Genomic DNA, 27,263 nt, shown 5'->3' on the forward strand with positions numbered 1-27,263 from the left:
GCATTTCAAAGATGAGGCAGTGGACTCAGGGAGGTGGAGTGACTTTCTGAAGGTCACAGGCTAGAGAATGGCAATGCTGACTTCTGATTGCCGGCCCAGGAATTTTCATTCTATCACATCAGGCTTCAGGAGGATGATGTCACAACGATGAGCCTCTTGGAGATCCTTGGCTGTTTTTAAATAGTCGTACTCATCACTCTAGGCTGGTTGGACAGTTGTTATGAGGCTGAGCAGAAGGGTTTATGTGGTAAGTGTGGCTGCCATTTTAGGTCCTTGATCTAAGGGGGCAGTGTGATTGAACATCTGTTTTAGGCAGAATAGTCTGAGGGTGGTGTCCAGAAAAATTAGTATTATCTGGGAGCTTGCTGAGCCCACCCCAGGCCTACTGAATCAGAAACTCTGGTGGTGAGGCCTAGTGGTATTGTTTTAACAAGCCCTCTGGTGAGTTGAATGCACGCTAAAGTTTGAGAGCCGCCTAAGCACAGCTGGTAATACGAAGGCATTCTTGGAGACTTTCAGAATTCAGGCTTGAAGTGGTGATAGTCTCAGTTAATGTGGAGGCAGCGGGAATGGAGAGAACAGCTGACCCCAAGACGTGTGTGAGAAGTCCTAGCTGAGATTCCACTTGCTCTCTTGGTCATTCTTTGTGGAACACATGGTAGCACTGGTATTCTGGAGGGGAGGGGGTCTTAATTTCACGTGAACAGGTTAGTAAAACGCTTAGAAAATTGAGTTCACGGTGTTCGGAGGTGCCGAGTGCCTACTTCTGTTTCTCCCTCTGAGCTGGGCTTGCAAGTGCATCCACCCAGGTGCCAGTGTGGCCAGCTGAGATGCAGAGGTGGCTGTTTCTGTGGCAAGGGGACTGGTATCTGTTCTCAGCCCATTTCTTGGTAACAAAAGATGAGCTGTACTCTGAGAGAACTGGTGGGAGTGGAAATTAAGAGAACAGGTGAGAGGTAACACTGGAAAACCTAATGGTTGAAGGGAAGGGGTGATGAGGAAGGGAGTGGGGGTTGCTGAGCTAAAAATTTCCTTTTGTTCTTAGAATAAAGTCCATCTTCTTGGGTGGGAGGGAGGGAGACTGCAAGAGGGAGTGTATATGGGGATATATGTGTACGAATAGCTGATTCACTTCGTTATAAAGCAGAAACTAACACACCATTGTAAAGCAATTATACTCCAATAAAGATGTTAAAAAAGTAAATTAATTGGGCTTCTCTGGTGGCGCAGTGGTTAAGAGTCCGCCTGCCGATGCAGGGGACACGGGTTCGTGCCCCGGTCCGGGTAGATCCCACATGCCGCGGAGCGGCTGGGCCCGTGAGCCATGGCCGCTGAGCCTGCGCGTCCGGAGCCTGTGCTCCGCAACGGGAGAGGCCACAACAGTGAGAGGCCTGCGTACTGCAAAAAAAAAAAAAAAAAAAAGTAAATTAATTAATTAAAAAAATAAAATAACATTGCTATTTAAAACAAAAACAACAGAACAAAACAAAGTCCCTCTTCTCTGCCACCGTGGTTTCTGTTTTCTGCCAGCTTTCTGTCCTCATTTCCTCCCACTCTCTGCCTTGCTCACCGCATTCCCAGCTTAGAACCTCCCTTCTCCCCTCAACCTAGATATTCTCATGGCGGCCTCCACTCTGCAGCACTTGGATGTCACCCTTTTCAAGAACTTTCTATGAGCATCCTCATTAATGTTGGGCCTCACCTCACCCCCTTCCCCAGCCAGTTTCTTCCCCAGACCACTTATCCCAGTCTGAGATGATCTTAGTTACTGGTCTCCTTGTTTTAAGTCTGCCCTCCCTCCCCAGCTCTTCCACAGCCGGGAACCCTATGGGTCTGCTCAGTGTGTGTTCCCAACACCTAGAAGAGTGCCTGGTGTGTAGTTAGAGCTCCATAAATATTAGCTGAATGAATTCTAGGTAGAGATTTGATTGGGGGGGCAGGTAGGGGGAGGAAGTAGGGGGAGAAATGTGTCTGTAGACACCAGGCAGCAAATGACAGCTAACTTGGCAGGCAGTGGAGGTGAAACAGGATAAATCCAAGAGATGTTCAGGAACTAACACTGACAAAATTTGGAGCTGGACTGATATGGAAGGTATTAAGCAGTTTACTTGTGAAAAATTTTCATGAGAGAGGTTTGTGAACTCCTAGCATTCGTATTTGACCTCTTCATTCACTAGAAACTTAAGGGCAAAGCAATTCTGTGTTAGTATTAGGGTTCTTCAGAGAAAGAAGACCAATAGGAGATATATTGAGAGAGAGAGAGAGAGAGAGAGAGAGAGAGAGAGAGAGAGATTTGTCATGGGAATTGGCTCACGTGATTATCAAAGCCGAGAAGTTCCATGGTCTGCTGTCTGCAAGCTGCAGAACCAGGAAAGCCAGTGGTGCAGTTCATTTGAAGCCCGACAGCCTGGTAACCAGCAGCACAAGAGAGGAGAAGATAAATGTCCCAGCTCAAATAGAGAAGAGATCACGCTTTCCCCCTTCCTCTGCCTTTTTGTTCTATCCTGGCCCCCAACGGATTGGCTGATGCCCACCTACATTGGGGAAGGCCATCTGCTTTACTCAGTTCACCAATTCAAAGGCTAATCTCTTCCAGAAACACCCTCACAGACACAAAAATAATGTTGTACCAGCTATCTAGACATCGCTTAGCCCATTCAAGTTGCCTTATAAAATTAACCATCACAAAATGAGCTCTCCAGCTAACCCCTTTTCCAAGAGCTTGTCTCCTTTCTGCACCACCCTGGAGGAGAGAGGCTTTCAGGTCCCAGGCATAAGGAATTCTGTTGCTGAGCGTCTCGCAGAGCAGCGCTCTATCCCCCCAACCCATCCGGCCACTCAACAATACTTACGGGGTTGTAGTATGTTCTAGATACAACCAAAGGCCCTGGGGGCATAGCAGTGACTAAAACAACCTCCTTGCATTTATATCCTAGAGAGGGAAGATAGCCAAAGACAAACAGGTCCACAAATATAGGCACAAGATATTTTGGATGGTAATAAGTGGTATAGAGCAGACAAAACAATGGGAGAGGTTGGGCTGAGGTCAATGAGGCAGGTCTTGAGTTGGTGCTTTTTGAGCTGATATCTGAATAACAAGAAGGAACCAGCCATGAGAAGACCTGGGACAGAGGGTGGGTGGTTCCCTGCAGCACCTTCAGAACTCACTTCTGGAAGATGAGTAACCGAAGTGGCATTTTTGTTTTCCTGCTTAAGAAGTGAATATGGAGAGAATGGTGGCACAGAAATTCAACTTTCAGCACTTTGAAATGAATCATTGTACTGCTTATTTCCTTACTGACATATTTTCTTGTTAAAAGATGTTACACAAAACATTTTAGAGATGGCTCTCATTTTAAAGGGCAGAATTTCTATCAATCATAAATAATTAACATGAGTTTCAAAAGGTAAAATCATGACTCATACAGATGTAAAAATGAACAGATGTTAAAAATTTTACTTAACTCATTAATCAGGGAGAGAACTAGGCAGATGTTAAAACAGATTTGAAGGAGATATCAAAACAGCACACATTTATATGGAGTAAAGGAATGTTGAAATGAATGTGCAGATTCAGGCAAAACTAGCTTCTTCCACAGTGGAGGAGGGAAGTCGATTGAAGGCCAGGACAGAATTTACGTGTGTTAAATAACAAGTTCAACTGACTAAATTTGAAGATCTAATTGTTTTTATTAAACTCTTTGTGAATTGGGCAGCATCCCATCTAGCAAGAGAAAGGAGCTCCTTCAGGCTGCAGGAAAGGAAAGGCTTTTCAAGGCAAGGAAGAAGCAGGGGAAAGAGGAAATTAATAGTAAAGAATGCATTGTTTTAGGCTAGGTTGCCCTCCTAAGGGGAGTGGAAGGGGTCTATCAGTGGATTTCCAAGTGCTGTTCAGGAAATTCCAGGTTGGCTGGTTAGAGGTCACATTCTTGGAGAAGGTTGGAACTGTAATTAGGTTATTTAAGTCCTGGTGGGGCTTAGCATAAATGACTCCATTTTGCGCCTGCTGTCTCTTTTCTTTTAACATCTTTATTGGAGTATAATTGCTTTACAATGGTGTATTAGTTTCTGCTGCATAACAAAGTGAATCAGCTATACATATACATATATCCCCATATCCCCTCCCTCTTGCATCTCCCTCCCACCCTCCCTATCCCACCCCTCTAGGTGGTCACAAAGCACCAAGCTGATCTCCCTGTGCTATGCGGCTGCTTCCCACTAGCTATCTGTTTTACGTTTGGTAGTGTATATATGTCCATGCCACTCTCTCACTTCGTCCCAGCTTACCCTTCCCCCTCCCCGTATCCTCAAGTCCATTCTCTAGTAGGTCTGTGTCTTTATTCCTGTCTTGCCCCTAGGATCTTCATGACTTTTTTTTTTTTTTTTTTTTTAGATTCCATATATGTGTTAGCATATGGTATTTGTTTTTCTCTTTCTGACTTACTTCACTCTGTAAGACAGACTCTAGGTCCATCCACCTCACTACAAATAACTCAGTTTCGTTTCTTTTTATGGCTGAGTAATATTCCATTGTATATATGTGCCAGATCTTCTTTATCCATTCATCTGTCGATGGACACTTCGGTTGCTTCCATGTCCTGGCTATTGTAAACAAAGCTGCAATGAACATTGTGGTACATGACTCTTTGAATTATGGTTTTCTCAGGTTATATGCCCAGTAGTGGGATCGCTGGTAGTACAGTAGTTCTCTTTTTAGTTTTTTAAGGAACCTCCATACTGTTCTCCATAGTGGCTGTATCAATTTACATTCCCACCAGCAGTGCAAGAGGGTTTCCCTTTTCTCCACACCCTCTCCAGCATTTATTGTTTGTAGATTTTTTTGATGATTGGGCCCGTTGTCTCTTTTTTAACACGGGTCTATAGACAACAGTTATTTTGTATTGATATCAGTTACGTATAATTTACAGAGCTGTAAGATAGTTCCTGTGGAATCAAAAACAAATAACCTGGCAGGGTCTTCTTTAGATTTTAGACGATGCAGTTTTCCACTGACATACATTCTTACCCCTACATAATCAAACTAAAACAAAATAACCTCTGCTCCCACTCATGAATAGATGTAGTTCCTACACTTGTGGTCTTCGGAGTGATGGGGGGACTATCATTTACTAAGTGCCTGCTATGATCATTATTTGTCAATTTGTTCCATCTTCAAAACAGCCCCATGAAGTAGTTGGTGGTGTTCCCATTTTACAGGTGAGAAAGTCAAGTTCCCAGAGGTTAGAGACACAGCTAGTAAGTGACAGAGTAGAATTCCAGCCTGTCCTTCTGTCTCCAAAGTGTACACACACACACACACACACACACACACACACTCCCTGTGACAACTTGATAAAGTAAAAACTGTAGAAATTCTGTGTATTTTTTTCTTGATCTTTAGGTCACTGTCAACCAAGGTGGATCTCAGGAGTGGCCTGGAAGAATGTGCAATGGCACTGAACTTATTTCTAAGTAACAAATTTACAGATGCCTTAGAATTGCTTCGACCATGGTAATTAACTTTATTTCTTTTAGATAAAATATATTTTTTGGATGCTTTTGATGATTCTGTCTCTGATGTCATTCTTGTCAGTTAATTTTTCTGCACTTCCTCCTGAATATTTATAAACTAATTTGGTTGAGACCCCTAAATGTTGATTAGTTTTAATATCCAGTTAAGAAATCTGTCGTTTCAACTTTAATTAGTAGAGCATTTCTGATTCTTTCTCCTATCTTAATGTCTATACTTGTTCAAATAGTGTCATCTTATTAGTTTCATAGAGCTTCATTTGGCTTTCTTCAGTGAAATATTTTTATGGATATTCCTCTGAAACTTAAATATCATTGAGAAAAGTTTCTTTTGAAATGGGCATGGGTGGATGTCCCTGGTGGCGCAGTGGTTAAGAATCCACCTGCCAATGTAGGGGACAGGGGTTTGATCCCTTGTCTGGGAAGATCCCACATACCGCTGAGCAAATAAGCCTGTGAGCCACAACTACTGAGCCTGCGCTCTAGAGCCCGGGAGCCACAACTACTGAGTCCGTGTGCCTAGAGCCTGTGCTCTGCAACAGGAGAAGCCACTACAATGAGAGGCATGCTCACCGCAACAAAGAGTAGCCCCTGCTCGCCACAACTAGAGAAAAGCCCGTGCCCAGCGACGAAGACCCAGTGCAGCCAAAAATAAATAAATAAGATAAATAAATTTAAAAAAAGAAAAGAAACGGGTGTGGGAAGAACTAAAATATGGTCATCTCAGATGCTAAAAAGAAATTTAAGATAATAAAAATCTTACTGGGACTCCCTATTTATGTGATAAATCACTTAGGCAGTTTCATTTCAATTCATAGAACCTGTTAATTCTGATGATGTGGCAGCAAAACCTATGCTTAGCCTTCTTACTAGGCCTCACTTTGACCCCATTGTCCACCTGTACAGTGTGACTAGAGCTCGGCAGGAATAATCTTACCTTGTGCCTCCAAACACAGTGTCTTCCTTGGATGAAGCTTAGACCTCAGATAATAATTTCAAGACATTTACGTGGGCACAGAGTGGGACTCTCATTCCTTTGAGGAGTCTGTAGGGTGAGCAGGGTGATGTGACTCTGCTCATTGCCTTTGAATCTTAGAAATTAATGTGCCTACTGAGGCTGTGGTAATTCTCAGACTTAGAAGAGCTGCGATCAGTTAGCATTTCAGAGGTTAAGAACAGATGATAAAATAGATGGTGAAGTCCTGTGATAATTGCCCAGGGCTGTCTCCACCCAATGCTTGTCTCGCATCCTCTACCTCAGGGGTTCCCAACTCCCGGGCCACAGACGGGTACTGGTCTGGGGTGTGTTAGGAACTGGGCCGCACAGCAGGAGGTGAGTGGCGGGTGAGAGAGTGAAGCTTCATCTGTATTTACAGCCACTCCCCATTGCTCACATTACCACCTGAGCTCTGCTTCCTGTCAGGTCAGTGGTGGCATCAGATTCTTGTAGGAGCGCGAACCCTACTGTGAACTGCGCATGTGAGAGATCTAGGTTGCACGCTCCTTATGAGAATCTAATGCCTGATGATCTGAGGTGGAGCTGAGGGGTGATGCTAGCACTGGGGAACGGCTGCAAATACAGATTGTCATTAGCAGAGAGGTTTGACTGCCCAGAGACCATAATAAATCAATGCGCTTGAATCACCCAGAACCCCCCCCACCCCAACCCCTCTTGTTCGTGGAAAAATTGTCTTCCACGAAACTGGTCCCTGGTGCAAAAAGGTTGGGGACCACTGCTCTACCTTGCCTGTATCTGCCTTTTTCCTTCTGTCCTTCTTAGTCCTTCAGACCTCTCTCTGTCTGTCTGTCTCTTCATCTTCTGTCTCTATATCCCTCTGTCTTCCTTTCTCCCTCCCTCTATTTCTCTCTCTGCCTGTTGTTCTCTCCTTGTCTCTCCTCTCTCAATCTGCCTGCCTGTCTCCTTTGTTTTTTATTCAAAAAGTCTCCATTTTTTCTCCTCCACTGACACCCAGCTGGTCATAATATGGAATGAAAATAAATGACAGTCTTACACTTAGTCAAGTTTTATATTCTCTGATCTTTATGCATGTTTCACTGTTAAACATACGTTTTTCCCACTTGAATACTTTTTTCCCTTGGAGAAGCTTTTGGTTTAAAATGTGGGGTTTATACAACATTGTAAATCAACTACACTTCAATAAAAAAAATTTTTTTTTTAAACGGGAGGTTTAAAACCACAATTGCTGATTCACTTTGGGCTCCTCTTATTCCTTTTTTTTCTTTCTTTCTTTTTTCTTTTTTTGAATAGCCAGTGCCCTCACTGTTTGGGACTAACTGCAAATTACCAAAGGATGTTTAGACTCTTTCTTGGGGGGAAAGTATACTGTGGCTTGTATTTGTTTTGCAGAGCAGCAAAAAAAAAAAAAAAAAAAAAAGTATTTTAAAAATGTATTTGAATTAAAAATAAAACCATGCATTAATATTGTAGATCTTATAAATAACGAATTAACATAGCTTGAGAAGTTTTGAGGAAAGAGATGGTGAGGTTTTCATAGCCTGAGAGTCTGGGATGTGCCATCCATTTGGGCTGAATGTCCTTAAGAATCGAACAGATAACTTGATAATTTGAATTATCCAGAACTTTAATCAGGATTCCCAGATAATGGGATTAGATTTGGTAAGGGATCTACCATGAATTTTTGTCTGGGCCCTTTGTGGCTGACCTAACTTATTGCAAAAATCTTGCTTCCTCGTGGCCTCTGGCTGGGAGAAGGGAGGGGATGATTTTAAACAAGACTTACCTTTCAAAAAACATATCAGAATTTCTCTGTCACAAACTATATTTCCAGTGGCCTTTATTTTAGCACTTATTTCAGAGCAAAAGATGGTACACTGCTTCTTGTACAACTGGGAAAAATTGGGTTTGCTTTGAAACATTTTCTAGGAAATGAGTCAGCAGGCTGCCCCCTTGTGCTCAAACAGGGAACAGCGTATGCCGCACTCTGCTTCAACCTGGAAAGTTTCGTGCTGCCTGCTTGGGCTTGAATTGGCAAGTCCTCAGAGTTTGAGTTCTTTAGGGCATGTCTTTCATAGTCCATATTATTTCAGTGACCATGGTGAAGGAGTAAAAGTTGTTACTGTGAAAGTCACGTCATGGATTTACTAGAATTTCTTGTGATTAGTTTCAGATGAGACCTGAATGCTTTTCAGTTGAATTGAAATGTAGTAATTTCTGTGTTCTCCCCAGGGCTAAGGAGAGCATGTACCATGCCTTGGGCTACAGTACCATTGTGGTGCTACAGGCCGTCATGACCTTCGAGCAACAGGACATCCAAAATGGCATTTCTGCCATGAAGGACGCCTTACAAACCTGCCAAAAGTATGAGCTGAGTAATTAAATACTTGAGACACGCCTACAAACCTTTCTGTCTGTGTGACAAAATGCACTTAGCCTGACTGAGAGCTCTGTTGGAAGTTGGCCACGGTTATACAAAAGGACTTGAGCATCACAGGTTTCTGGCCTCAAGTAGTTTTATGTACGGGAGATAAAAATATTTCCACTAAAGAGTTATAGTAGGATGCTGGGATGGCGGAACACGTGGCATCTATATCTTCCACTTTTCTCGTTGGTACTTGAACTTACCAAGAAGGGCTGAGGATTTCAGTGGGATTAGCAGCAAGCATCTCTCGGGGTCCCCCTGGTGGAGCGTTTAGGTACCACATGCCAAGCCCGGCCAAGCAAGGAGCATTCTTCTTTTATATGGGAAATGCTGCAAAGTCAGACGGGAGTCTTTTATTTGTCTAAATGGATATATTTAAACACTTTTACTTGGTGGAAATGACATGGGATTTCATTTTTATTTTAATCTTTGTGTGTATAGGAAGCTCCTAGCAAAAGCTGTTAACTAGCATTGGTGAATTTTAACATTGCTGAAATTATGTCCTCTTGTAATTATGTTTCCAGCCCCTCAAGGGAAGAGAGTTTCCAAACACTGCACCCTAACTCCATTCTTAACCCGTGGCGAGGTGACCCTTAACAACAGAAATACTGATTTTAGCCATAGAGATCAGGGAAGGTGCATGACAGGGTTAGTATTGACTATTATGTGTATGTTTGTCCATGCACTTGTTCAGTAAGCTTGGATTAAATGCCCACAGGATGCCAGTGCTGGGAGCTAGATGTGCAGGGTTCAAAAGGGTGGTCTCTGCCCCAGAGATTTTAGGGTTTAGAGTTCTGTTTTGGTGACTCTTTGGTGTGATTGTGACTGAAATGAATGTCAAATGAAAATGAGCTTGATTATTGTTATTTTTTTCTTTCTACTTCCCATCTCCCCTTCTACTTATTCTCTGCAGATACAGGAAAAAATGCACAGTCGTAGAATCTTTCTCAAGTCTTCTTTCTAGAGGATCATTGGAACAGCTGACTGAAGGTAAGAAGCATTTAAAAGGGTTTTTTCCTTTGAAAAACTAAAATATGGTCATGATCATAAAATTCAGCACTTACATGTATAATTTAAAGTAAATGGAATGTCTTTTTCTCTGCCCCATCATACTCACCCTCTAGAAGTAACCACTGTTAATAGTTGGTTTTCAAGCCTTGCAGACTTTTCTGTGTACATGTACAAATATATACAGAAGGTACACATAGGATTTTTGTAGTTTTTCATGTATTTTTCATTTTTTGCTAATGTAGAATCATGTGATACATGTTATGCTACAATGTAATTTTTGGCAATTGACTTTTTCCATGTCAAGACATATAAATTGTACTTCATTCTATTTAATAGCTATTCCTTAGGACAGGTGCCATCAGTTACTTACTTTGTCTCTATTGAAGGGCAGTTACATTGTTTTTCTCGCTATTACAAATAATGTCTTCATGCATTTTTGTAAGTATTTCATAGGATAGATTGCTAGAAGTGGAATTACTGGGACTATTTGAAAATAGAAAACATTTATAGATATTGACAATTTTTTCTGCAAAAAATTAGGTCCGTTTATATTCTTATACCACCCATGTACAAAAGTTTCTATTTTTCCACAAGCTATTAATTTTTTCCTCAAGGTCAAAGTAATTTTGATACCTTTAAAATAATGATGATGTTTCACAGTATGGAAGATGTTTGGTTTGTGGACATTTAGGAATATTCAAGAATCCAGGAATGTCTGCAGCATTTGATCAAATGGCTGGGAGGAAATGACTCCTTTTGCTGTCAATTGCTTGATATTCCACAGAGATTAGGGCAGAAGTTCTATGATCAGCCCTGTTTTATTAGTGTTATTCTCTAGTCAGGATGGTTTATAAGAAAGGAGCATCCCAGTACACCTGTAGAAGAAAAAATAACATCTTTCAAATGAGGCCATTGTAGAGTAAAGCTGCTGCCATCCAAGGAGCATTTGTGCCTGTGCTGTCATTGTCAAATTTGTTCTCTGGAAGAGGTAACACAAAATCGTTAAAGTAGCTGTAGCCGATTAAGGCAGGAGCAATTCTGGATACTGCTGTCTGTCATTCCTAGTGGTCAAGTGTGTGCCAGACACATTTTTGAGTGTGTTTCATTATGAAGTTTTGTTTGCTTTGTTAGAAGAGTATTATCAACTTGTTATGGACATTGGAGAACTTGGGCTCACTAGAGTGTTGATAACAGGAGAGGATTACAAGACTTGTTCCAAAAGGTATGATGCTGGCCCTGCAGCTGTCATACGGCAGAGTGGATTTCACTGGTCCCTCCAGGCAGCTGAAGCCCATCATCTTTTTCTCCAGAAACTGACCTCCAAGGGCCCTTAAGAGTTTATTTATCCCCTTGATTTCAGATAGACTATGTTTTCATATTTTTCATCTTAGGGCCATTTATGTAAATTGGCCCCAGGAGACCTAAAGTCCACTAAAGTAGGTCAGTGGGAAATTAAATGGGCCCCAAAGAAATTTGACTCATTTATATTCTTCTGTTTTCCTCTGTATGGCTTCTCTCCCATGGCCCATTTCCCCCTGCCTCCCTTTTTCTTTGCAATATAAAGCCTGGCATTTGAGATTCTTTTTTAACCTTAGTTTACAAAAGAATGGCATGGTATTATTGGTATAAATATGAATAATAATAATAACTTAAAACATAATAATGATAATGCCCCATTTTTTAAAGGCACTCTCTATGTGTGAGACACTGTCCTTGATGCTTTCCTTAGCATTGTCCAATGTAACCTGTGTAACCTCCTTTTTATAGACTAGAAAGTGATGTTCAGAGAGATTTGACAAATGGTCCAAGATTACCTGCTTAGCAGAGCAGAGTTCAAACCCGATCTGCCTTTCCCTAAGCCACATACCCCACACCTTCTCCTGTAGTTGGGTAGAAAAGGGCATGAAATGTGTCACATATGGATGAAGGAAATGTTGAATTATTTCTATGTTAGACATCTTGAAAATAGATGGTACTGTTCTTATCTTTTTATTCTGTCTTTGGGCATGGCATATTTAGAAGTATTGAAAAATAAACAGCAATGAGATACCACTACACACCTATGAGAGTGTCCAAAATCTGGAACACTGACAACACCAAATGTTGGTGAGGATGTGGAGGAACAGGAACTCTCATTCATGACTGGTGGGAATGCAAATGGTGCAGCCACTTTGGAAGATAGTATGGTAGTTTCTTACAAAACTAGGAGCGGAAAACTTGTGTTAACCCCAAAATCTGCAAATGAATGTTTATGGCAGCTTTATTCAGAACTTGTCCTTCAATAGGTGAATGGATAAATAATAAAGTGTGGTACATCCAGACAGTGGAATATTATTCAGTGCTAAAAAGAAATGAGCTATCAAGCCATGAAAAGACGTGTAGGAGCCTCAAATGCATATTCCTAAGTGAAAGACACCAATCTGAAAAGGCAACCTACTGTATGATTCCAAGCATATAAGATTCTGGAAAAGGCAAAACTATGGAGACAGTAAAAAGATCAATGGTTGCCAGGGGATGAATAGGTGGAGCACAGAGAATTTTTAGGGCAGTGAAAAATACTGATACCATAATGATAGATACATGTCATTATACGTTTGTCCAAACCCATAGAATGTGCAACACCAAGAGTGAATGCTAATGTAAACTGCGGACTTCGGGTAATTATGATGTGTCAGTGGAGGTTTGTCACTTGTAACAAATGTACCACTTTGGAGGGCATGTTGATAATGGGAGAGGTTATGCGTATTTGGGGGGAAAGGGATATATGGGAAATCTCTGTACCTTCCCCTCAATTTTTCTGTGAACCTAAAACTGCTCTTAAAAACTAAGGTCTTAATTGAAAAATTATGAAAATAAATCAGGCTGTGACTTTAACCTATTCTGAAATAAGGTTTATTTAGACTTTTATGTCTGAAGGCATGCTTAGCTGACACTTCAGTGCATAATGAAGATATTTCCTTCAGTGAACTGAAGAATTTATAATTAAAAGATGTTCTGGTAGGTACCTATTTGTAAATGCCAAATGTCTAATTTCGAGAGCTAAGGGCTGCCCAATATAAATCAATCAGAGTGAAGAAATAAGACTTTTATAAATTAAATTGCATTTATTCCTAATGAGTTTGGCTGTTGCTGCAACCCAAACAGACTTTGTGTTCAAGGGAGCATGTCAAAACATTGTGGATTTAGGGTGCACTTTGTTTTTCCTCTTGGTAATTTCCATTTCCATCCTTGAATGGCTGGTTTTCTGCAGGAGAGAGGATATTTAATTAAACTTTTTTGTGGGTTTAACATGGGACACACCCATTCTTCCTTCCTTATGGCTGGCATATTACCCTAAATGGCTTTCAAACTGCCTTTAAAAACCGACGTTTATATACAGTGCTTAGGATGTGCAAGGAATTTAATATGAAGATTCCTTACACGCAGAATACAGAGTTCAAACTTTCTTCCCTTTTATCTCTGGCTTCTTGTTACGTCATTTGTGCTGCTCTTTGACTTGTCCATCTTTAGCTTAACTCTGATCCATCTGCCCTTCTGCTCAGATCTCTGCAAGGACTCACCATTGTCTACCAAAGGAAGCCCAGACTCTGATATTCAAGGTCGTCCATAATTCAGCCCCAACTTACGTTTCCAGGCTCATTGCCCACTCCTCCCTGTGCACACCTCGTGCTTCAGCCAAAGGTGCACCGCTGGACTTGCCACGCAGGGCTCGGTGCTCCTTGCCTTTGCTCGTGTTGGTTCTCTCCCAGCAGCCACTTCACCCCCTTCTTGGCACACGCCCCAAGCCAGCCATCTGGGTTACTGAGCAGGCTTTCAAAGTGAATAATTACTAACAGTTCCCACTTTGTTACAAGTTTCCCTGGAAAGAGGATATTCAAGTGAGTCTGTAAAAATAAAAGTTACCAGTTTTTCTCCCACTGAACACACGGAGAAAATTCAGGGGAGCACTTTGAGGTGAGGTGTTCCGAAGGACGGAGACTCTGGCTGCTGATGCTGCTAGACTGCGCAGAGGCCACAGCTCCTCAAGTTTGGCCTGTTGTGTGTCTGGCCCCATCTTATGCGTGCTGTTGGAAGATCTTAGTTGCATTGTTGCTTCTTTGTAAATCAGCCTTTGGAACATGAGCGTGGCAGGAAGGTGAACCTGTTTGTGAGAACTAGTAGTGTGTGTGTGTGTGTGTGTGTGTGTGTGTGGTCGGGAGGGGTCCTGTGTGTGTAAGTGAAAGAAATAAAGCACTAGTTCTTATCCAGTTAGATTCAACAATGTTCCCATTAACACAGAGATACCCCGTTTTTCAGTTACTTACATCACATAAAGATGTTCTACTTCCTGAACTTTTGGCAAAAAGCATGACATGGACCAAGGGCAGTAATCTTAGTGAAATTAGCTGATGCATCGAGGGCTTACTCTGCCCAGTGAGCTTCACAGGTAGCACCTGGTTGAATTCTTCAGCTCTGAGGTAGAGATGTCATTAGCTGGACTTCAGGAACAAGGAAACCAGCAGAGAGAGGGAGGGTAACTTGCTCGAGGTTCTACAACTAGCACGTGGCAGGGCCTTCCCTGCCACCTAGGCCGTGAAGTACCCCAAAGCTCATTTACTTAAATAACACACCAGTTTGCATCCCATGGATAAAACGGGAATCTGCTGATTTTGTTTATGCAAAAAAAAAAAAAAAAAAAAAAGAAAATGCAAAGATTTCTCCTTCCCCAATCTCTGCAGGTATCATGGACTGTTTAGGAAGATAGGCCACGTGTTTTGGGGCACTCCACGTGTCCCAAGGATACATACGTAGTTTTATGTAGCCCTTTTGTGAGTGCCTTGTTCCTGCACTAGATATCTCAGTGATCCAAATAGCCCCAAACTGTGCTAGTGTGACTTTTTTACATCAAGTCATCCCTGAATGAGGAGTCATGAGTTGGGCACGCAGGCCAGTTCTTTTTCCTAGAACCCTAGGGAATTACTGCTTTCTCTTCAAGTTAATAGCATGCCTAACCATTGTCATGACTATCATGCCTTCATGTTTTAGAAGCTAGAATTAGTATATTTAAATTAGATTTCCAATCTATAACTGTGTTTAACTTGCCTGTTCCCGTTAAGTTAACAGATAAGTGGTTTCCTTTTTTCCAAGAAGTGCTTTTACATTTTGGTTTTTACATTTTGGTGAGCTGAGTTTGGGTCTTTGACACCAAGGGCCTGACTCTTGGCAGTTATATGTGAATGGAGGCAAAGATAACTCCCCCCAAACATTTCATGCATTCTGGAAAATTCTTGCTGAGGGCCTGAGAACTGAGGTCATCATTCCACTTTTATGGAAGCACCAAAGCAACCTAGGTTTTTATTGTCTCCCTTGGGCTCATTTATCTACCCGTTTTTTCTGAACATCTCAGAGCAATTACGGTGGATATGGGATTTTCCTTAATATATTTTTATTTGTTTTTAATAGAGGAAATGCATGCCGAAATCTGTTATGCCGAGTGCCTCCTACAGAAAGCAGCCCTCACGTTTGTGCAGGTAATGAACATTTGGCTTAGAATCAGCATTGCCCGGGAAGCCTGCCAAGTACGACATAGAAGAAATGTGGCTCATTCTATGTCAGTGCTTCAGTTCTTTTGACTTAGAGTTGTAGTGAAAGATATTTGTTATTACTGATAAACTTTTGCTGAAAGAAGACCCTGGTTTGTTTGTTTTTTTCCTACGCAAATGTACTTAAAATTCTGTTTCGAACTTCGCTTTATTGGGAACCTCTGGCTTTTGAAGAAGCTGTCTTGCAACTACCTCACCTAATTTCAGGATGCTGCTCTGTACGAGGACTGTGAGGTTATCCCTCTTTGTGCTTGCTTATGGTGGAGGGCTGCACACAGGAGTGACCGGCTGGAGGAGGCTTCAGCATCCTTGGCTGTTCCCTTCTTGCATCAGATGCTTCAGCAAAGCTTAGTTATGCATGCATCGAGAGCCAAACTTCCCATGTATACCTCAGATTTTATTTCCCCGCTCATTGTATTCTCATTCCCTTTTCTTTTATTTCTTATTTTGGAAGAGCAGTTAAAAAAATGTCACTAAACAGGGCTTCCCTGGTGGCGCAGTGGTTGAGAGTCCGCCTGCCAATGCAGGGGACACGGGTTCGTGCCCCGGTCCGGGAAGATCCCACATGCCGCGGAGCGGCTAGGCCCGTGAGCCATGGCCGCTGAGCCTGCGCGTCCGGAGCCTGTGCTCCGCAATGGGAGAGGCCACGACAGTGAGAGGCCCACGTACCAAGTCACTAAACAAAACAATGACTCCTTTTCTCATGGGGCATTTAAATTTCACCTCTAGGAATTGTTACCACCGGTACTTGCCTGTCATTGTAGCTTCCAGTTCTTCTAAAAAATACGGATTTTAACATTGTGGCCACGCAGGTGGCGGTGATGGATACAAGTGGGGTAGAAGTGGGGTGGAGATTGTAAGGGGGCAGAAATTCAACTGTAAGATGGAAAATCTTCCTCAATCTCAATGATTTACATTGAATTGAGAGTTGCTTTTCTCTTTTTCTGGAGGGTGACCTCTTAGGTTGGATTCTGGTTAAGTAAAATTAAGTCAATCTGATGTAGGGCCCTGTTTCCTAAAACCCCACATATTATAAAGGCTGGTTGAAAACAACAGTCTTACTGCCTCAGTAAACATAAGGCTAGTCACGGAGGCCCCCAGTTTTTTCTGATGTGTTTTTCAAATGATAATTTGATAATAAAATCATTGATCTGAAAGTTTTTTGTTTTTTATGTCTGGGGGGCTTGTAGTGCAACGTCTGGGAGATATCCATGGCTCCCCTCTTTCTCATGCCTCTGTATCCAGCCAGGCTTGTGGTCATGCTGCTTTTACCTTTTGAAGGTTTATCAGCTCCGTCTCTTCCTCTTTATTCTGACTATAATTGTTCTAGTGGGGGGCTTGTCAGCTCTTCCCTAGACTGCATGGCAACCCAGGGACCTTCGGTCTGTAGTTTCTCCTCCCTCCAGCTCACTCTCCATTGTGCAATTGTGCACCCTCTCAAAGATGAGAATTTCTCCTGGTCATGTCTCTGCTTCAGCATTTAGTAGCCCTCATTGACTATGGCAGTGGTTCTGTATCAGAATATCACAAATGGGGAAGGCTTTTTCTAACCAAACTGGTATCTCCCCTCAAGTTCCCCACTCTCCTCTTACCAGTGTCCTCAACTGCTACTGGCAGGTATGTTGCATACTTGAGTGGCACAGGTACAACACAGGTAGCTTTCTATTCCTTAGTCATTCCCTTTTTTGCAGTAGGTTTCTGCAGCAGTGCTGAGTTATATAAGCACAGATGGCCAAGCCAAGCACACCAGGATCTTTAATGCTTCCCTGAGCATTGTTTTATTTTTTTGCTTGCAAAGTTCATACCTACCTTGCCTTCTTTCCTTCAGCTGGTTACTTCCCAGTCTTTTTGTGTGTGTGTGTGTGTGTGTGTGTGTGTATGTGTGTGCTTTAAGCATTGATGCTTCCAGGAGGCTTTTGTGGACCTCTTCACATCCCCGCCCACCTTTGTGCTGTCATGACATCCCCCACATGTCTCCATCCATGCATGTCTCCATCCCTTAGCAAGTTGTGTTGCTTTTTTCTGATTCTGTGTTTGGGTGCCTGCTGTAAAATAGGCATTCAGCAAATGTTTGGTGAATCCTGAAATGAAATATTCTTATTTGAGGCAGATTTTAATCCAATTTAAGAACTTCTTTCCTGGCCATTATTGGAACTTGTGTAACCAGAGGATTCCTTAAAATCAGAAAACAAACATTTAAATTGCATAGTGAATTTTACATTTATTGATTCTTTTAATAATTTAAATATTAAGTATTTAAGTAATTGATGACATTAACAAACTAAAATTAGTTCTTCTTTTGTTTCAGAAGGATGCTCAAGTGCACAGGAAATCAATACCAGAGCATCCTTCTGATATTAACGGACTAGAAAAGCACGGGACTATCTCCATTAGCACCTTCTATTAGAGTAACATCTTTCAAGCAGTTATTTGATATGCTTTAATAAGAGACTCTTGGAATCCTAGAATGCTCACCCTAAAAAGGTCATTCATTTAGGCCAGCTGCCCCAGTTTTATGGTTGATGACCATCAGGCAAAGAGAAGTGATCTTTTTTCCCCTAAACAGTATTATTTCATATTAGTGACAACAAATTTAGAATCCAAATCAGTTATTTGTGGTCTGGAAATGTATATGAATGAAATCCACAATGTTAAATAGACTGCCTGCTAAAGTACCCCCTAAACCATAATCCCATTACTTGGAGTAAGACAGACAGGAAAGTCCTTGGAGCATATCCTTAAAGTCAGCCATTTTGAATTCCATTGAACCCAGAAGAAAGTTGCTCAGTAGTTGATGATGTTTATTGAAGTACGTTTGGACTAACCTTTATGGCCCCAAATTGATGAGGACTACTTCCTTACATCCTTAAAGTAATGCAAGGATTTAAGAAATGTTTCCTTTTTGTTGTCCTCTAACTTGGAAGAAAAATGATAAAAAATCATTTCAGATATAAAGCAAGAAGAATGTTTTAATTTAAAAATCATATCCTCAAAAGATAGTGTTTTGTTCTAATCACGCAGCTACACAGCTGTGGGGACAGTTTAAGAATCTTTTGCTAAATGATCTAATTATTTAATTGTTTTCAGGATGAAAATATGATCAACTTCATCAAAGGTGGACTCAAAATTAGAACAAGTTACCAAATATATAAGTAAGTTAAAAATTAAGATTTATAAAAAATATTTTAACAAGGTTTGTACCTTTTTGACCACGTTCTTGTGGTTTCTAAGTGATTCTTGTACTATGTACCATTTTGTACTTCAAAGTTCTCAGTCAGTATGACTATGTTTTTTAAAATTTGGTGTTGGTAAAAATGCACTTGATTTTTGGCTTACTGAGGTGTATTCAATGCCATAAGACAACACAATTTAAGTTTAAATGCAGTTTTAAAAGAAAAATATCTGTAAAGAAAAGTACTTATATAATTTCTGATTAGATAATCTTAGTTTCTCTCTCCTAAAAACAATTTATAAATTTAAAATGACAGGTATGTACAGGTATGTCTTTGGTCCAGACACTAGAACATCACTGCTCCAATGAAGTGTCTGCAGTGATTCAGGTGTTCAATTAAAGTGGACCATAGTGTCATTCACATCTTCTATATCCTTACTGATTTTTATCTAGTTGTCCTATCCTTTACTCACAGAGTTAAAAATCTTCAGCTTTGATTCTGGAGTCATCCATTTCTCCCTTTAGTTCTGTCAGTATTTGCTTTGTATATTTAGAACCTCTGTTATTGGGCTTATATATATTTTAATTGTTTTATCTTCCTAATGAATTAATCTTTCATCATTATAAAATGTTCCTACGTAACTCCTTATAATATTCCTTGTCTTGAAATCTGTTTTGTCTGATATTAATAAAGCTACTCGTGCTTTTTTATAATTAGTATTTGCATGGCATATATTCTTTTACTTTAAACCTAACGTTGTTTTTATATTTAATTTGCATTTTTTGTGAACATGCTTAATTGGGTCTTGCTTTTTTATTCAGTGTGACAGTTAATATGTTTGCACTTGTGAATACCATTTTGCTTTTTCCCTTTGCCTTATTTGTCCCCCCCTCCTTATTTTTCCGCCTTCTTTTGCTTTAATTAAAAAAAATATGTATATGTATTCCAGTGGAATCCTTCCATTGTTTTCTTAGCTATAGCCCTCTTTACTTTTTTTAAATGTTTGCTCTAGTGATTATAATAGCCTTCTTAACTTATCATAGTCAACTTAGAGTTAATATTGTACCATTGCACAAATATAAGAACTTTGCAAAAGTATAGTTTCATTTACCACCTGTTGTCTTTTATACTATTCTTACAATAGTACACGTATGTATATTATACACCCCACAGAGTGGTACCCACCTTTTGCTTTTTTTTTTTTTTTTCTTTTTGCGGTATGTGGGCCTCTCACTGTTGTGGCCTCTCCCGTTGCGGAGCACAGGCTCCGGATGCGCAGGCCCAGCGGCCATGGCTCACGGGCCCAGCCGCTCCGCGGCATATGGGATCCTCCCAGACCGGGGCACGAACCCGTATCCCCTGCATCGGCAGGCGGACTCTTAACCACTTGCGCCACCAGGGAGGCCCCACCTTTTGCTTTAAACAATTTTATGTCATGGTCTTCACTATTAACCCATATATTTACCATTTTTGGTGTTCTTCATTCATTCCTGTCTAATTTCAGACTGAAGCATTTCTTTTAAGATTTCTTACAGTGTGTGTCTACTTTCAGCAATTCTCACTGTTTCATTTACCTGAAAACATCTTTATTTTTTATTTATTTATTTTTTTGCGGTACGTGGGCCTCTCACTGTTGTGGCCTCTCCTGTTGCAGAGCACAGGCTCCGGACTCGCAGGCTCAGTGGCCATGGCTCACGGGCCCAGCCACTCCGCGGCATGTGGGATCTTCCTGGACCGGGGCACGAACCCGTGTCCCCTGCATCGGCAGGCGGACTCTCAACCACTGCGCCACCAGGGAAGCCCACATCTTTATTTTTGAAGGCTGTTTTTGCTCAGTATAGTATTCTTGAGTTACAAGGTTTCCTTTTTCTTTTATTTTTTTACCCCTTTAAAACTGTCAATCCATTGTATTATAACCTCTGTTGTTTCTGATCATAAGTCAGCTGTTATTTTAATTATTGTTCCCTTGTCTGTAATTTGTCATTTCTTCTGGCTGCTTTGAAGACTTGTATTTTTGATTCTTAGCACATTGACTGATGTGCTTAAGTATGGCTTTGAGAAATGTGTAGCTATTATTTCTTCAAGTATTTTTTTCTGCTCTAGTCTCACTTTTCTCCTTCTGAGACCCTAATTACTTGTTAGTTACCTGATTTTGTTCAATAGGTCACTGAGATGCTGTCCATGTAAAAAAATTGTTTTCTTCAGATTAGACATTATCTCAACATCTGGGCTGTCTTGGGGTCAATTTCTATTGCCTGCTTTTTCTCCTGACTAGATGTCATGTTTTTCTGTTCTCAAGTCAATAATTTTTTGATTGTACACTAGATAGTGATACATTGTAGAGACTCTGTAGGTCCTGTTTTCTTTCTCCGAGTAGTGCTGATTCTTGCTCTGGGAAGTATTTGACTTGACTAGACTTAGAGCCCATACTCTTACTCTTTGGTAGTGGACTGCATCTGAAATCTTGGTTCCATTACTTCTTCTATCTTGTCTCTGCTTTTCTTTGGAGTTTCCCCAGTGCTCACATAGTTCATGAATCAGCCAAGAATTTGAGTGGAGTTCTAACACTGATTTTGGTGTTTCCCTCCTATGTGGTTCTCTCCTATCTGAAAATTCCCCCATTACCTTATAGATACTCTGGCAGATTTGAACTCTGTGCTCCTTTTGAAGCCAATAAGACTGTGGCTTTCTGTGTAAGTTCTAGGCACCCCGCACCAAGTGTACTGGGGAGTACTTCCAGGTGACTAGCCATATAAACTTAAGGTCCCTTCAAGAGTTGTTCTCGTTTTTCAAATTTCAACCCTTCTCCAGTTTCCCATTACTTTTTTTTTTTTCAGTTTCCAGTGCCTACCAATATATTTTAAATATGTATTTTGCATTTTGTCAAGAGTTTATAATTGTTATCCGTGGGAGGGTTAATCTAATATAAGCCACCCTGCCATTACTAGAAGCAGAACGAAAATTTAGTATTTTAAGAGATGCTTTTACCCAAAATGATTTCATAAAATTATATTCCATTGAAAATCCTGGAAGGGAGTGGATTTTGGGAACCTGATATATTGTTTTTACTTTTCCTCTTGAAATGTTTTTTAGAAGATATAAAAGAATGTTAAAGAGTTGATTGCTTTTTCAGTCATCAAAACTTAAAAACCAAAGGAATTAAAATAGTCTTGTAATGGCACAGAAATATATATCAGTGGAATGGAACATAGGGCTTAGAAACGCTTGTGTGTGTGTGTGTGTGTATGTGCGTGTGCATGCGTGTGCATGTATGCGTGTGTGCACATTGTGCATGCACTTCTATGTACACACACATACATTTACCAGGGAATTCAAAGCATACTAAAAACCTATATATACATAAATCTCTTTAAAATCAGTGGGAAAATATGGGTACTTTAATAAATGGTTTTGGAAAAATTGGCATCAGGAAACTTGCACAAGCCTCTTAGATAGCCTCATCCACCAGAGGGCAGACAGCAGAAGCAAGAATAACTACAGTCCTGCAGCCTGTGGAACAAAAACTACATTCATAGAAAGATAGACAAGATGAAAAGGCAGAGGGCTATGTACCAGATGAAGGAACAAGATAAAACCCCAGAAAAGCAACTAAATGAAGTGGAGATAGGCAACCATTCAGAAAAAGAATTCAGAATAATGATAGTGAAGATGATCCAGGACCTCGGAAAAAGAATGGAGGCAAAGATTGAGAAGATGCAAGAAGTGTTTAACAAAGACCTAGAAGAATTAAAGAACAAACAAACAGAGATGAAGAATACAATAACTGAAATGAAACCTACACTAGAAGGAATCAATAGCAGAATAACTGAGGCAGAAGAACGGATAAGTGACCTGGAAGACAGAATGGTGGAATTCACTGCTGCGGAACAGAATAAAGAAAAAAGAATGAAAAGAAATGAAGACAGCCTAAAAGACCTCTGGGACAACATTAAATGCAACAACATTCGTATTATAGGAGTCCCAGAAGGAGAAGAGAGAGAGAAAGGACCAGAGAAAATATTTGAAGAGATTATAGTCAAAAACTTTCCTAACGTGGAAAAGGAAATAGCCACCCAAGTCCAGGAAGCACAGAGAGTCCCATACAGGATAAACCCAAGGAGAAACACGCCGAGACACATAGTAATCAAACTGGCAAAAATTAAACACAAAGAAAAATTATTGAAAGCAGCAAGGGGAAAATGACAAATAACATACAAGGGAACTCCCATAAGGTTAACAGCTGATTTCTCAGCAGGAACTCTACAAGCCAGAAGGGAGTGGCATGGTATACTTAAAGTGATGAAAGGGAAGAACCTACAACCAAGATTACTCTACCCAGCAAGAATCTCATTCAGATTCGTTGGAGAAATCAAAATCTTTACAGACAAGCGAAAGCTATGAGAATTCAGCACGACCAAACCAGCTCTACAACAAATGCTAAAGGAACTTCTCTAAGTGGGAAACACAAGAGAAGAAAAGCACCTACAAAAACAAACCCAAAACAATTAAGCAAATGGTCATTGGAACATACATATCAATAATTACCTTAAACATGAATGGATTAAATGCTCCAACCAAAAGACACAGGCTTGCTGAATGGATACAAAAACAAGACCCATATATATGCTGTCTACAAGAGACCCACTTCAGACCTAGGGACACATACAGACTGAAAGTGAGGGAATAGAAAAAGATATTCCATGCAAATGGAAATCAAAAGAAAGCTGGAGTAGCAATACTCATATCAGATAAAATAGACTTTAAAATAAAGAATGTTACAAGAGACAAGGAAGGACACTACATAATGATCAAGGGATCAATCCAAGAAGAAGATATAGCAATTATAAATATATATGCACGCAACATAGGAGCACCTCAATACATAAGGCAACTGCTAACAGCTCTAAAAGAGGAAATCGAGGTAACACAATAATAGTGGGGGACTTTAACACCTCACTTACACAAATGCACAGATCATCCAAACAGAAAATTAATAAGGAAACACAAGCTTTAAATGACACAATAGACCAGATAGATTTAATTGATATTTATAGGACATTCCATCCACAAACAGCAGGTTACACTTTCTTCTCAAGTGCACGTGGAACATTCTCTAGGATAGATCACATCTTGGGTCACAAATCAAGCCTCAGTAAATTTAAGAAAACGGAAATTATATCAAGCATCTTTTCTGACCACAACACTATGAGATTAGAAATGAATTACAGGGTAAAAAAAGAAAAAAACCACAAACACATGGAGGCTAAACAATACATTACTAAACAACCAAGAGATGAATGAAGAAATCAAAGAGGAAATCAAAAAATACCTAGAGACAAATGACAATGAAAACATGACAATTCAAAACCTATGGGATGCAGCAAAAACAATTCTAAGAGGGATGTTTATAGCTATACAGGCCTACCTCAAGAAACAAGAAAAATCTCAAATAAACAGTCTAACCTTACACCTAAAGGAAGTAGAGAAAGAAGAACAAAAAACCCCCAAAGTTAGCAGAAGGAAAGAAATCATAAAGATCAGAGCAGAAATAAATGAAATAGAAACAAAGAAAACAATAGCAAAGATCAATAAAACTGAAAGCTGGCTCTTTGAAAAGATAAACAAAATTGATAAACCATTAGCCAGACTCATCAAGAAAAAGAGGGAGAGGACTCAAATCAATAAAATTAGGAATGAAAAAGGAAAAGTTACAACAGACACCACAAAAATACAAAGCATCCTAAGAGACTACTACAAGCAACTCTATGCCAATAAAATGGACAACCCGGAAGAAATGGACAAATTTTTAGAAAGGTATAACCTTCCAAGACTGAACCAGGAAGAAATAGAAAATATGAACAGACCAATCACAAATAATGAAATTGAAACTGTGATTAAAAATCTTCCAACAAACAAAAGTCCAGGACCAGATGGCTTCACAGGTGAATTCTATCAAACATTTAGAGAAGAGCTAGCACCCATCCTTCTCAAACTCTTCCAAAAAATTGCAGAGGAAGGAACACTCCCAAACTCATTCTATGAGGTCACCATCACCCTGATACCAAAACCAACCAAAGATACTACAAAAAAATTACAGACCAATATCACTGATGAATATAGATGCAAAAATCCTCAACAGAATACTAGCAAACAGAATCCAACAACACATTAAAAGGATCATACACCATGATCAAGTGGGATTTATTCCAGGGATGCAAGGATTCTTCAATATATGCCAATCAATCAATGTGATACACCATATTAACAAATTGAAGAATAAAAAGCATATGATCATCTCAATAGATGCAGAAGAAGCTTTTGACAAAATTCAACACCCATTTATGATAAAAACTCTCCAGAAAGTGGGCATAGAGGGAACCTACATCAACATAATAAAGGTCATATACGACAAACCCACAGCAAACATGATTCTCAGTGGTGAAAAACTGAGAGCATTTCCTCTAAGATCAGGAACAAGACAAGGATGTCCACTCTCACCACCATTATTCAACATAGTTTTGAAGTCCTAGCCATGGCAATCAGAGAAGAAAAAGAAATAAAAGGAATACAAATGGGAAAAGAAGAAGTAAAACTGTCACTGTTTGCAGATGACATGATGCTATACATAGAGAATCCTAAAGATGCTACCAGAAGACTACTAGAGCTAGTCAATGAATTTGGTAAAGTTGCAGGATACAAAATTAATGCACAGAAATCTTTCATTCCTATACACTAATGATGAAAAATCTGAAAGAGAAATTAAGGAAACACTCCCATTTACTATTGCAACAAAAAGAATAAAATACCTAGGAATAAACTTACCTTGGGAGACAAAAGACTTGTATGCAGAAAACTATAAGACACCAATGAAAGAAATTAAAGATGATACCAACAGATGGAGAGCTATATCATGTTCTTGGATTGGAAGAATCAATATTGTGAAAATGACTATACTACCCAAAGCAATCTACAGAGTCAATGCAATCCCTTTCAAATTACCAATGACATCTTTTGTGGAACTAGAACAATAAATCTTAAAATTTGTATGGAGACACAAAAGACCCCGAATAGCCAAAGCAGTCTTGAGGGAAAAAAATGGAGCTGGAGGAATCAGACTCCCTGACTTCAGACTATACTACAAAGCTATAGTAATCAAGACAATATGGTACTGGCACAAAACCAGAAACATAGATCAATGGAACAAGATAGCAAGCCCAGAGATAAACCCACGCACCTATGGTCAACTAATCTATGACAAAGGAGGCAAGGATATACAATGGCGAAAAGACAGTCTCTTCAATAAGTGGTGCTGGGAAAACTGGACAGCTACATGTAAAAGAATGAAATTAGAACACTCCCTAACACCATACACAAAAATAAACTCAAAATGGATTAGCGACCTAAATGTAAGACTGGATACTATAAAAAACTCTTAGTGGAAAACATAGGAAGAACACTCTTTGACATAAATCACAGCAAGCTCTTTTTTGATCCACCTCCTAGAGTAATGGGAATAAAAACAAAAACAAACAAATGGGACCTAATGAAACTTCAAAGCTTTTGCACAGCAAAGGAAACCATAAACAAGACGAAAAGACAACCCTCAGAACGGGAGAAAATATTTGCAAATGAATCAATGGACAAAGGATTAATCTCCAAAATATATAAACAGCTCATGCAGCTCAATATTAAAAAACAAACAACCCAATCCAAAAATGAGCAGAAGACCTCAATAGACATTTCTCCAAAGAAGACAGACAGATGGCCAAGAAGCACATGAAAAGCTGCTCAACATCACTAATTATTAGAGAAATGCAAATCAAAACTACAATGAGGTATCACCTCACACCAATTAGAATGGCCATCATCAGAAAATCTACAAACAACAAATGCTGGAGAGGGTGTGGAGAAAAGGGTACCCTATTGCACTGTTGGTGGGAATGTAAATTAATACAGCCACTATGGAGAACAGTATGGAGGTTCCTTAAAAAACTAAAAATAGAATTAGCATATGATCCAGCAATCCCACTACTGGGCTTATACCCAGAGAAAACCATAATTCAAAAAGACACATGCACCCCAATGTTCATTGCAGCACTATTTACAATAGCCAGGTCATGCAAGCAACCTAAATGCCTATCGACAGATGACTGGGTAAAGAAGATGTGGTACATATATACTATGGAATATCACTCAGCCATAAAAAGGAACGAAATTGGGTCATTTGTTGAGATGTGGATGGATCTAGAGACTGTCATACAGAGTGAAGTAAATCTGAAAGAGAAAAACAAATATATTAACACATATATGTGGAACCTAGAAATATGGTACAGTTGAACCACGTTGCAGGGCAGAAATTGAGACACAGATGTAGAGAACACACGTATGGACACCAAGGGGGTAAAGCGGTGGGGGGTTGGGGATGGTGGTGTGATGAATTGGGCGATTAGGATTGACATGTATACACTGATGTGTATAAAATTGATGACTAATAAGAACCTGCTGTATAAAAAAATAAATAAAATTAAATTTAAAAAATGATACATTCCATATAGATTTAATATTAA

General features: G+C 40.0%; 1 protein-coding gene across 2 annotated transcripts in view; it reads left to right on the forward strand.

The window, feature by feature from the left end:
- Nucleotides 1–27,263, forward strand: part of TTC39B (tetratricopeptide repeat domain 39B) — a 128,249-nt gene that overhangs the window by 66,385 nt on the left and 34,601 nt on the right. For both annotated transcript variants that reach the window (XM_060102110.1, XM_060102112.1), the window contains 5 exons: nt 5,402–5,512; nt 8,738–8,869; nt 9,844–9,920; nt 15,384–15,451; nt 18,611–18,675. In XM_060102110.1, the coding sequence (XP_059958093.1) occupies nt 5,402–5,512; nt 8,738–8,869; nt 9,844–9,920; nt 15,384–15,451; nt 18,611–18,675 (453 nt within the window). The remainder of the gene's footprint in view (nt 1–5,401; nt 5,513–8,737; nt 8,870–9,843; nt 9,921–15,383; nt 15,452–18,610; nt 18,676–27,263) is intronic.

This window comes from Mesoplodon densirostris, chromosome 6 (genome assembly GCF_025265405.1).
Source record: "Mesoplodon densirostris isolate mMesDen1 chromosome 6, mMesDen1 primary haplotype, whole genome shotgun sequence".
NCBI classification, from domain to species: domain Eukaryota; kingdom Metazoa; phylum Chordata; class Mammalia; order Artiodactyla; family Ziphiidae; genus Mesoplodon; species Mesoplodon densirostris.